We start from the raw sequence: 12,586 nt of genomic DNA, 5'->3' as shown, positions 1-12,586 counted from the left end.
TTAAAGATTTATAGAAATATATTATTGAGAAATTGTTAAAAATGCCCCTTTTTCAATACCCCTTTTCAAAAATGCCCCCTTTGAGAGTCCATTTTTAAGTATGTCCTCTTTTAATTTTTAATGACCATTTTACCCTTATTTGAAACAAAATTAGGTCCACAAAATACAAAATATTTTTTGGCGGGAAAAGTGATCCCGCAATTTTCCCGCCAAAACACTTGTAAAAACCTTTAAAAAACCTTGTAAAATTTTCCCGTAAAAATTTTTCCCGCCAAAAAATTTTCCCGCCAAAAAATTTTTTTTGCGGGAAAAGTAATTCCGCAATTTTTTTTGCGAAATTTTTTTGGCGGGAAAATTTTTGGCGGGAAAAATTTACAAGGTATTTTAAAGGTTTTTTACAAGGTATTTACAAGTGTTTTGTAAGGTTTTACAATGTATTTTAAAAGGTTTTACAAGGTACTTTAAGGTTTTATAAGGTATTTATAACTTGTAAAACCTTATAAAAAACTTGTAAAACCTTATAACTTGTAAAAATCTTATAAAATAGCTTGTAAAATCTTATAATATCTTATAAATACCTTGTAAATACGTTGTAAAACCTTTTAAAATACATTGTAAAACCTTATAAATACCTTGTAAAAAACCTTTAAAATACCTTGTAAATTTTTGGCGGGAAAAATTTTCCCGCCAAAAATTTAACGCCAAAAAAATTGCGGAATCACTTTTCCCGCAAAAAAAATTTTTTGGCGGGAAAATTTTTTGGCGGGAAAAATTTTACGGGAAAATTTTACAAGGTATTTTAAAGGTTTTACAAATTTTTACAAGTGTTTTGGCGGGAAAAATTGGGGGATCACTTTTCCCGCCAAAAAATATTTTGTATTTTGTGGACCTAATTTTGTTATATTTCCTTATATATTTATGATATCTTTTATTAAAAGAAGGGTAATTTAGTCATTTTGTACATAAAAGGGGTATTTTTAAAAATGGACATCCAAAGGGGGCATTTTTGAAAAGGGGTATTGAAAAAGGGGCATTTTTGTGAGTCTCCCTATATTATTTTATCGAATTTTGAAATTTTTTACTCCGACTAGTTGGGATCAGGACAATTTGTTTGGTTTTTTTCTTTTTTTTTTTACAGCCAGAAAAAAGTTTTATAATATCTATATATCATTCATTTAAACCAACGACCCCGGCAGTTCACTATATATAAACAACATCGAGAGGTATCTAATATTCTAACATTGGTTAGAGATGTCAAACCAAAGAAAACCAATCCTTCCTCTATTACTTGAAAAGAAACCAGTTGAGCTTGTTAAACCCGCAAAACACACTTCTTGTGATGAAACTCTCTCCCTCTCCACTTTAGACAACGATCTTTTCAATGAAGTTATGTATGCAACTATTTACGTTTTCAAAGCAAACCAAAAGAAGCTAAATGATCCTGTTTCTTTGCTTAGGAAGGCTTTGTCCGAACTTCTTGTGCATTACTATCCCCTTTCAGGCAAGCTGATGAGAAGTGAGAGTAGTGGTAAGCTTCAATTGGTTTATCTCGGTGAGGGAGTTCCATTTGAAGTCGCTACATCAACTCTAGACCTCTCCTCTCTAAACTATATAGAAAACCTCGATGACCAAGTTGCTTTGCGGCTTGTTCCTGATATCGAAATCGACTACGAGAGCAACGTTTCTTATCACCCTCTAGCTTTGCAGGTATCTTTTCATTTTCTTAATTGTATCAATAACATTGTATATATATCTATATATATATATCTATATATATATATATATATATATATTTCTTTTTGTTCAATACATAACAATTAAGATAATATATTGTTCCTTTATTGGTTTCTTTTGAAGGTTACCAAGTTTGCATGTGGAGGATTCACCATTGGCACCGCATTGACACACGCTGTGTGTGACGGATACGGTGTGGCTCAGATCATACATGCCTTGACCGAGTTGGCTGCCGGAAAGACTGAGCCATCGGTGAAGCCAGTGTGGCAGAGAGAGCGCCTTGTCGGAAAAATTGACAATAAACCAGGCAAAGTGCCCGGCAGCCACATTGATGGTCTTTTGGCCACCTCACCATATTTGCCAACTACTGATGTCGTATGTACTTCCTCACCATATTTGCCAACTACTGATTTGATTTATATTATCCCATTAATATCATATTATTATAAGTTATGATTTAATTAGCTCATTTAGCTTTTAGATCTGTAGTTATATACAAAGAATATATATTAGGTCGGATGATCTTAATGTATTTAGCTCATTTTGCTTGTATTTTTGTAATGATTAGGTAAATGATTTTATTTATTTATTATCCAACAGGTCACGGAGATAATAAACATTCCCGCTGGAGATATTAAAAGGCTTAAAGACTCTTTGATGAGGGAATGTGATTACCTCAAAGAGAGTTTCACTACTTATGAAGTACTAAGTTCTTACGTATGGAAATTAAGATCTCGAGCTCTAAAACTAAACCCTGACGGGATCACTGTCCTTGGCGTGGCTGTTGGAATCCGACATGTTTTGGACCCACCACTTCCTAAAGGATACTACGGTAATGCGTACATAGACGTTTATGTTGAGCTAACTGTGAGAGAACTCCAAGAATCATCAATCTTTGACATCGCGAATCGTGTGAAGAAAGCGAAGAAAACAGCCTATGAAAAGGGGTATATCGAGGAAGAGCTAAAGAACACGGAGAGATTGATGAGGGATGATGCGATGTTCGAAGGGGTAAGCGATGGATTGTTTTTCTTGACGGATTGGAGGAATATTGGCTGGTTCGGATCGATGGATTTTGGTTGGGATGAGCCTGTGAATTTACGACCGTTGACCCAACGGGAGAGCACAGTGCACGTAGGGATGATCTTGAAACCTTCAAAATTGGATCCATCAATGGAAGGTGGAGTCAAAGTGATCATGAAGTTGCCGAGAGACGCAATGGTTGAATTCAAGCGAGAGATGGCTGCTATGAACAAACTTTATTTTGGTGATACCAACTAAATTAATTAGTTGGTACTTGAGTGAATTTCTATGTTTGTTAATGAATGCTTTTCAATTAATGTCAGTGAATAATGGGTGAAAAATATATGTAATGTACTAATGTTCAATATAGTCATGTAATACTTGATCTGCTCATGTCATGAGTAATGAATAATGAATAATGAAGTTTGGTATTTCCATTCGATTTTAGAAATACTAAAACACATTGACATGTCTTTCAATATTCAATAGATGTCTTAAAAGATTCTTATTCCTAACAAGGCCATGTAAAGCAGCAAAAATCTTCATTTCTAAAAAGGTTTGAGATATGAAACTCTTCTTTATTCCTTATCCTTCAACGATTACAATGTTTCCAAGCCCTAACAATGGAGATTTGTTCAAGAGATTTCCTAACTATCCTCTAACAAACCATACGTTTGTTACACACATCAATACATGCATAACTTCTTCAATACTCTTTTATCTATTTATATACAACTCACTAGACTCTCAAGTGGTTAAAAAATCTGTTTCTTCTTGCTCTGTTTTAACTCTGTTTCACGTGCCTTCTCTGCTCTCTTTCCTTATTCACGAGCCTCTCTCCTTTTGAGCTACCACACATGCCTCCTAGCTTATCATTTTCTCAATAATCTAACTATCAATAGAGGCTAGTTGTTCACAAACACCTTTGATATCTTTCAAATACCCAGCCATAGATTTCTCTTTCTTCTTAGTAGTTTGCAACTTTCTTTATAACTCAAATAAACTGGAAAAAGCCACACACAGTTATGGCTAGAACAATCCATAGCTTTTGAGATGTTGTAATACTAACCATTTTCCTCCCAAAATGTTCGGGCAAGCCTAAGTATTTTCCAACTCCACCTTCTTTAAAAATGTTTAAGAGTCTTTTTGCTTTTTTCCTTCGATTCTCGGGGAGTTTTTGAAGAGAAGGTGATGGAAGACTTCCCAAAGTTTATACTTTGACCCGAAGCAAGCTCATAACTTTTTAAATTGGAGACAAGGGTCTCACACCTCCTTCCATCCGAGCGGCAAAAGAACATTGTGTCATCCACAAAAAAATAAGTGATTTATGGGGGAAGGGGGATCCATTTGCAACTTTGATGCCGGGGAGAACCGTTTTCTTGTGCTTTACAGCAAAGGCCGGATAGAACTTCGGTACAAAGGATGAAGAGATATGGAGAGAGTGGGTCTCCTTGACGAAGACCTCTAGTGGGGGAAACTTTCCGAGGAGGCGACCCGTTCATCAAAAAATAGTAAGAGACGCATTCCATAACCCAACCTATCATTTCTCCTGAAAGCCCAATTTTACTAGCAGTGCTCTAAAGAAGCTCAATTCAATGCGATCTACCTATTTAACAATAAAATATATATTGTACAAATGTTAACTTTTCTAATAACGATAAAAAAATATATTTTACATCGATCTCGTAATCTTAAGATCTCCTAACACTTTACATTTATTTTCTTAATAACTAAAAAAAATTATTTTATTTGTTAATTTATTTTATTATTGACAATCGAAATTATTCCTTTGATTTGATGGACTTACGATAAGCAAAAGAGTAAGACTAAACAAAATATTCAACACATTCTTTTCAAATTAGTGTGCGTATAATTTTAGAATGATATGTTTTTCTTTGACCAGATTATAAATAATATTAATATGTTGTAATTTATGAATATTTATATTAATGTTATATTATTATTTATAATCTGAGTAATAAACTAATGGTATTTATAAATAATACTAATATAAAATATAAATTATAGTTCAAAAAAGAAAAAAAAATTATAATTTATTTCACTAAAGATAATTGATGGTTTAAATTTTCAGATTTTTTAGGTGAGACGAAACTAATAATATGTGATTGTCGAAAAACAAAGTGAGGGTAACAAAACAAGTAATTTAAGTGGTTTATGAAATGAAAATATTATTCAGAATATCAGTAATTTATATTTTATTAAAAAAAAACCAATAATAATTAAAATAATAGTTATAAATTTTACAGTTTGTGTTATTAATCAAATATTTATAAGCATGTATTAAAAGTTGGAATTGTTATAGATTTAGGCATTTTGTGGATTTAATATTTGAGATTGGGCATTTTTCTACTGGGCTTACAGAATTAGGCATACTTAGATATTGCCCTCATTCTTCCTTCCTTTCTTCTTTTCTTCCTTTCTTTTTACCCAAGGATTCCAATCTTAAACACAAATTTAATCTATTAAGAATTTCAATTCTGTCTAGATTGATTAACTCAAACTCTGGAAATGGTGAACCCAAAGTAAAAAAATCAAACGTTTGGTGGATCTGAAAGATATTTATGATTCCTTAAACCATAAATCCATGCTAGTTCCTGATGATTAATAACATAAGCGAAAGCGTACCTGATGAATCCATAGCTTAATATCTGAATTTGGGATTAGGTCTTCCAAAGCACACCCTGAATAGGTTTAGGTCTCTGGGAATGCAGAGAATTTCTTTATTTCTGGTTAGAGTTGCTTTGGGGACCATAACCCTCTTTTTATAACTTGGCCCCTCATCAAATTAGAAATTACTAAATGTATCCACACATTAATTTTCCATAACACTTATGCCCCATATCTTTTACTTTATACCAAAGTGACCACATAAGTCTTGACTAATTAAATAATGACCCTAACACATTGATTAATACACTGTGACCCCAAATAATTCTTACAGAGTCTTCATCTTCCTCATCATTCCTTTCTGTTCTTGCAATTTGATAATGGGATTTTGCATGATGTATCAATTAGAGCTAATATTGTGGATCTCGGGTTGTCTTCACCATTTTGAGAAACGTTTCACTTCATCGAGACTCTAATGAAGCAATCTCAAGTTTTTCGAGACTCTAATCTCTGTCAAGTCAGAAGAAGAACAAGCCAACATCGTTGAAGACTATGATCGCATCACCGGAACCAAGATCCCAGGCCCCAGCCACTCTAATATCTCCTATATCGGCACATAAGCATAATAAATATCAGATTTTTTTGTGATATTTGCGGATAGTCCGGTTAATCATAATCATCAAAAATTTGATAGATTTCAAATTTCTTACCTTCTGGTTAACGCGTGTGAGATTGAGAGCAACTAGATTTTTTCTAGTTATAAATTTTGTAAGCAAATTGAGTGATACAATAGTGAAAGGTTGAAGAAAGTAAACAGAAACGTTGCTCTTTATAGTTGATGGATTGGAAATTGAAACGACAATTTTGTGATAAGAATATAAAAATATGAACTAATTTCATTTTAAATAGGAGAATTAATTTTTCCATGCATCTATTAAAACATGCTCGGGTGTAAAACTACGAAGAAGATAAAATTTGGGAAAAGGAATCGTTGGAGGATTCCAACTTCTTATTTTTAAGGGATGCAGATTTTTTTTCTTTAATAAATTTTATTTCACTAATAAAAACTGATATCACAAACACATAGCCAAAAGATGAAAAACTGAAGTTACAAATACAAGTCCAAAAGATACAAAATTACACACTATATTATATATATATATATATATATATCCAAAAGATACAAAATACACTATATATATATCATAATTTAGTGTGTATATATCTATTGATACGGATCGAAGTAGATATCTGATAAAAAAAAAAATTGTGATTTGCTTTGGTTTTTATTAATACTATATTTTTTTCTATTTGTTTTGCTCTAAAATCTTACAAATATTCAAAAATTTTCAAATCAAAACGGATCAAACAAATAATTTGACCTGCTCTACCCTTACTTTTGGTTGGCGATTAAAAGTAAAAATAATAATATAAAATACCACTTGGTTTACTATAACCAAAAGGAATTCGAAAGATTCAAATCATATCTTACCAACATGAACCGAAAATCGGTTTAGGTATTAGAATCCTGAGAAAAACCCAGTTGTGTGTTCTAAAAACTTCTAAACTCTTCCAATCGAAGTTTCCCGATGTAATTCTACAAACTTCTTCTCCAAGTTCTCCAAGCAGAAAACCTCCATCTTCTTCCTCTTCCTCATTCCAAAAACCCTAAAACCTAAAGAACACTTTCTTCATTTTACCTCACATGGCGTCTAGGAGATTATCCAAATCTGTTTCCTCAGCCATCAAAGCTCAATATACTCTCTCGAAACCATCTCTTCTCCTCCGTTCTCGTCCTCTCTCTTCTTCTCCTCACTACACCTCTCCCAATTCCTCTATTTTCCGGCCAAATTCATTCATCGGAATCACCGGAAACAACAACTCTTCGATCACTCAAACGACTACTCATAGCCAACTCTTCCCTCTTTCTCTTCAATTCCCTTCTCCGCGACGCTTCTCCACCACCACTGCTCAGGTTCGTCATCGGTTACATGGCGATTTCAATTTTGATCTTGGAACTTTTTTTTTTTTTTTTGAATTACTAAGAAGTTCTAGGCCCATAGATAGGGACCAGAGCATTTTATATGGTCTCACTCGAACCGGCGACCTCTAGGCTTTGCTTGAGTTGTTCATTATCGCTTTAGTGATGATAAAATGTTGTTTATGTAGATTAATCAAAATGAGTTTACGGAGATGGCATGGGAAGGGCTTATCAATGCCTATGATGCGGCTCGTGAATCGAACCAACAAATTGTTGAATCTGAACATTTGATGAAAGCTCTTCTTGAGCAAAAAGATGGTATGGCTAGAAGAGTATTCGCCAAAGCCGGAATCGACAATTCCTCTGTTTTGCAAGCTACTGACTTGTTCATATCTAAACAACCAACGGTATTAGCAACTAGTTTCTTTTTTTTTTATGTGTATCATCAGAACATAATTTTAACTGTAATTTCAATTTGATTTTGCAGGTTAGTGATACAGGTGGTCAGAGACTAGGGTCATCTCTTAGTGTTATATTAGAAAATGCAAAGAGGCATAAGAAAGATATGTTAGATAGTTATGTATCCGTCGAACATCTTCTTTTGGCGTTTTATTCTGATGCAAGGTTTGGTCAAGAATTTTTCAAGAATATGAAACTTGATATGCAAGTGCTTAAGGATGCTATAAAAGATGTACGCGGTAGTCAACGAGTAACTGATCAAAGTAAGTTTTGTGTTGGTACTCTCATGATGTTTTAGTGACCTTAGCCTACTCTAATGATGTTGTGCTACACATGTAGATCCTGAAAGCAAATATGAAGCACTTGAAAAGTATGGAAATGATTTAACTGAGATGGCTAGACGAGGGAAACTCGATCCTGTTATTGGGAGGGATGATGAAATTCGGCGTTGCATTCAGATATTGTGTAGGAGAACAAAAAACAATCCTGTTATTATTGGTGAGCCTGGTGTAGGGAAAACTGCAATTGCAGAGGGGTGAGACTTGTAGTTATTATATCCCTTGTTTTTCTTTTCCTCAGAGAATTATGTTTTTACGCTTTGAGAAATTTTAATTTTTTTTCAGGTTGGCTCAACGAATTGTGCGAGGAGATGTCCCTGAACCTCTCATGAATCGAAAGGTTTATTCCAGTAAATTAAGAATGGTTTACAGTTTTCTTGTAGAAAGGCTTGAGGAAGATTTTAATATGTTTGGCGTGGTTTCTTTATCATGTAGTTGATATCTCTCGACATGGGTTCACTTCTTGCTGGTGCCAAATATCGAGGAGATTTTGAGGAAAGGTTGAAAGCAGTATTGAAGGAAGTAACTGCTTCCAATGGGCAGACAATCTTGTTCATTGATGAGATCCACACTGTTGTTGGTGCAGGTACTTTTTTTTTCATTTTATCCACCACATACTACTATAAACATTGATGAATTTTTTTATATACAATACATGTATATATGCATATACTGCACTCCCCAAGTAAACGTGGTTGAGTAGAAGAACATTGCATCGGCAAATTAATGGTTAAACTATAGATGGAAAATTATGGTTAAGATATTAAAAGATCTACTCATATTAATCTTGTTTCTTATGTCTTTTGACCCACTTTAGTACTTTGTTATTGGTAAGATGAAAATAATGAATTGGCTAATATTTTTACTCTTATTTAGGAGCTATGGGGGGAGCAATGGATGCGAGCAACCTCTTGAAACCAATGCTTGGACGAGGTGAACTGAGATGCATTGGTGCAACTACACTGACCGAATACCGAAAATATATAGAGAAAGATCCAGCTCTAGAGCGTAGGTTTCAACAAGTGTTATGTACTCAGCCCTCTGTTGAAGATACTATCTCGATTCTTCGTGGGTTAAGAGAGCGATACGAGTTACACCATGGCGTTACTATATCAGATAGTTCCCTTGTTTCAGCAGCTGTTCTGGCAGACCGATACATCACTGAACGCTTTCTGCCAGACAAAGGTATGGACATACACTTTCCCTGATTCTAACCAGTTTTCTTGGGAAGTGTTTGACCATAGTATTGTTTTCTAAGATGAAAGTTCTTTTGTTTCAGCTATTGATCTTGTTGACGAAGCTGCTGCAAAGCTGAAGATGGAGATCACTTCTAAACCAACTGAACTAGATGAAATAGATAGAGCTGTGATCAAATTAGAGATGGAAAAGCTATCTCTTAAAAATGATACTGATAAAGCTTCTAAAGAACGGCTACAGAAGATTGAGAATGATCTGTCCACGCTCAAACATAAACAGAAAGAACTCAGTGACCAATGGGAGAAAGAAAAGTCGCTCATGACTAAAATACGTTCATTTAAGGAAGAGGTAAAATCTTTCTTCATCACTATGCCTTTTCGGCTTAACGTCTTATAAAAATAATTTTATACGACACTCGTAGTTTCTTGTTCTAAATAGTACTTTTAGTGGTTGTAGTACTTGTGGTGGTTGCTTATGTTGATGGTATATATCGACTGTGATGTCCTCTGTAACATGTTCTATGTTTAACAGATTGATCGAGTAAACCTCGAAATTGAATCTGCTGAACGTGAATATGATCTAAACCGAGCTGCTGAGCTTAAGTATGGAACACTTATGTCCCTCCAACGCCAATTAGAAGAAGCTGAGAAGAATCTCACGAATTTCCGACAGTCTGGACAGTCACTACTCCGAGAAGAGGTTACCGATCTTGACATAGCAGAAATAGTAAGCAAGTGGACTGGTATTCCACTATCTAATCTTCAGCAATCAGAGAGAGAAAAGCTAGTCATGTTGGAACAAGTTCTCCACCATAGAGTTGTTGGTCAAGACATGGCTGTAAAATCAGTAGCAGATGCTATCCGACGTTCAAGGGCTGGTCTTTCTGATCCTAACCGTCCAATAGCTAGTTTCATGTTCATGGGTCCAACAGGTGTTGGTAAGACCGAGCTTGCCAAGGCTCTAGCGGGATACCTTTTTAACACTGAAAATGCAATAGTGAGGATCGATATGAGTGAGTATATGGAAAAATTCTCAGTCTCGCGGCTCGTTGGTGCACCACCTGGCTATGTTGGTTATGAAGAAGGTGGGCAATTAACTGAAGTTGTTCGCAGGAGACCTTACTCGGTGGTTTTGTTTGATGAGATCGAGAAAGCCCACCCTGATGTCTTTAATATCTTGCTACAACTGCTAGACGATGGAAGAATAACTGATTCTCAAGGGAGGACAGTAAGTTTCAAAAACTGTGTTGTAATTATGACGTCGAATATAGGTTCCCACCACATACTTGAGACCCTCCGCAACAATGAAGACAGCAAAGAAGCAGTTTATGAGATAATGAAGCGACAAGTTGTGGAGTTAGCAAGACAAAATTTTAGACCCGAGTTCATGAACAGAATTGACGAATACATAGTTTTCCAGCCGCTGGATTCTAAAGAAATCTCCAAAATCGTAGAGTTACAGGTAACAAACCCTTTTACACCCACTTTTCTTTTCAGAATCTTTATTCTTCTATCCATTAATTAGATGTATTTTAAACCCTTTTACATGTCTGACGTATGTTATAACATTTGTGTAACGTGTAGATGAGACGGGTGAAGAGTAGGTTGGAACAGAAGAAAATCAATCTTCAGTATACAAAAGAGGCAGTGGATCTCTTGGCTCAGCTTGGCTTTGACCCCAACTACGGGGCGAGACCTGTGAAGCGAGTGATTCAACAAATGGTGGAGAATGAGATCGCTGTCGGGGTTTTGAAAGGAGATTTCGCAGAAGAAGATACCGTTCTTGTCGATGTTGACCTCTTGGCTAGTGACAACAAATTGGTTATCAAGAAGCTCGAGAGTAATGCTTCACCTGAAGAAATGGCCGCTTAACTATATATATATACAAACAAAATTAGTCTATTCTATCTTTTGTAGATTCGTACTTTAGTGTTGATCTCTTTTCTAACACGTACGGATTGTCTGGTTTTAGAGGACTATCTTTTGCGGACAAAAGTAAATGGGAACACACCGACATTTGCATTTGAAATTATTAACTTGGAGCGGTGAAAAATGTGGTTAAGATCATTTATGGACGTACCAATGTGGCACTATTATAGTTTGTTCGAGATCTGATTTTCGAATAAGGAGATTACAAATCTTACCAAATCAAATTGAAGAAACGTTAAATAAAAAATATTAACCACGTTCTCATGTCGTTAGAATTGAATCGGATCATTCTCTTTAATAGCTTCCGACATTGAAATATTTGTTTATTCTTACAAGTTTCTTAATAATTCGTTTGTTTGGTATTTAAATCGAGTTAGTATGCTTGTTAGTGATATAGTATTAGTTAGTGACTTTGAAATGTCAGTCGTGTCTTGTAATGAGGGGAAAGAACCTGGTACATCCAGTCTTATCAATTAAATTTTAACTATCGTTTTATAAATTATACTTTTGAAATTGTGAAATGAGCCTACTATTATCAATTAAATTTTAATTATCGTTTTCTACCTGAAACTTGATAAGCAAGCCTTAAAGAATGGTACTGAAACTATCCACAACTAGTCAACAAGTAACTGAGCAAAGCACTTAAATTGAGATGGCTAAACAAAAAAAAAAATCGCTCTTCTCATCGGACATGGTTTTTTTTTAGTAATATTGCTAAATCTTATAATTTTACTTTCCTCAAACAATTATTTTAAGAGACTAAAATCATAAATTAACTTGCTCTGTGCATCTGAACATAATATTTCTGCTAATAAACATCTCAACAGATTATTTGTAGAGATGAAAGAGATAAAATAAACGTTGTTAAAACAAACGAAGCAAAGCAAATGTGTTGAGTGCTAATAATGTAATAAGAATCAAACTTTAGCTATCATTTTATCATTTTTATATGAATGAAATGATTTTTAAAAATGTTCATTATGTTGTTACGAGAGGTACAGCTTCACATGATATTTAACGCTTCACAAGAAAATAAAATCAATAAACTAAATACAAAATGTAATTTAACTAACTAATTCAAAACTCGATTATCAAAAAAAAAAAAAAAATTCAATCTTTGTAGGTACCCATCTTTATACCATCATAGGAGAAGTATTTGTTTTAACATAAAAAAAAAAAACAAAAAACAAAATGTGTATCTTGCGGGTCAACTATTTTAGTCCATCAAACCGACTCAAAACCCAACTATAAAAGTGAAACTTCTGAATTCTCAACCTTAAAAAATAAATATTCTCTAG

At 34.3% G+C, this 12,586-nt stretch overlaps 2 protein-coding genes and 1 long non-coding RNA gene across 4 annotated transcripts; 2 read left to right on the top strand and 1 right to left on the bottom strand.

Moving 5' to 3' along the window:
• Positions 1-1,155: 1,155 nt before the first annotated feature.
• On the top strand, positions 1,156-3,194 carry LOC9316722 (spermidine coumaroyl-CoA acyltransferase). Its single transcript, XM_021029838.1, has 3 exons — positions 1,156-1,707; positions 1,858-2,109; positions 2,335-3,194. The coding sequence occupies exons 1-3, from the start codon at positions 1,252-1,254 to the stop codon at positions 3,013-3,015; spliced, it is 1,389 nt and encodes a 462-aa protein (XP_020885497.1). The 5' UTR covers positions 1,156-1,251; the 3' UTR covers positions 3,016-3,194.
• A 120-nt stretch (positions 3,195-3,314) lies between these two features.
• LOC110229495 lies at positions 3,315-6,246 on the bottom strand. Of its 2 annotated transcripts, XR_002332879.1 has the most exons (3): positions 6,096-6,246; positions 5,404-5,989; positions 3,315-4,363 (listed from the first exon to the last, which is right to left on the bottom strand). It is a non-coding gene; the product is annotated as an uncharacterized LOC110229495 (long non-coding RNA). The 2 variants fall into 2 exon arrangements; XR_002332878.1 differs by lacking the exon at positions 3,315-4,363 and having other exon boundaries at positions 5,057-5,989.
• Positions 6,247-6,929: 683 nt separating this feature from the next.
• LOC9316721 (chaperone protein ClpB4, mitochondrial) lies at positions 6,930-11,417 on the top strand. Its single transcript, XM_002880608.2, has 10 exons — positions 6,930-7,360; positions 7,555-7,773; positions 7,854-8,088; positions 8,165-8,360; positions 8,449-8,503; positions 8,599-8,749; positions 9,040-9,348; positions 9,443-9,708; positions 9,892-10,821; positions 10,944-11,417. The coding sequence occupies exons 1-10, from the start codon at positions 7,091-7,093 to the stop codon at positions 11,229-11,231; spliced, it is 2,919 nt and encodes a 972-aa protein (XP_002880654.1). The 5' UTR covers positions 6,930-7,090; the 3' UTR covers positions 11,232-11,417.
• The last annotated feature ends 1,169 nt before the right edge of the window (positions 11,418-12,586 follow it).

The sequence above is a fragment of the Arabidopsis lyrata genome, assembly GCF_000004255.2.
Source record: "Arabidopsis lyrata subsp. lyrata unplaced genomic scaffold ARALYscaffold_4, whole genome shotgun sequence".
Classification (NCBI taxonomy): domain Eukaryota; kingdom Viridiplantae; phylum Streptophyta; class Magnoliopsida; order Brassicales; family Brassicaceae; genus Arabidopsis; species Arabidopsis lyrata.
Note: the sequence above shows the minus strand (reverse complement) of the source record. Positions and strands in the feature narration are given on the sequence as shown.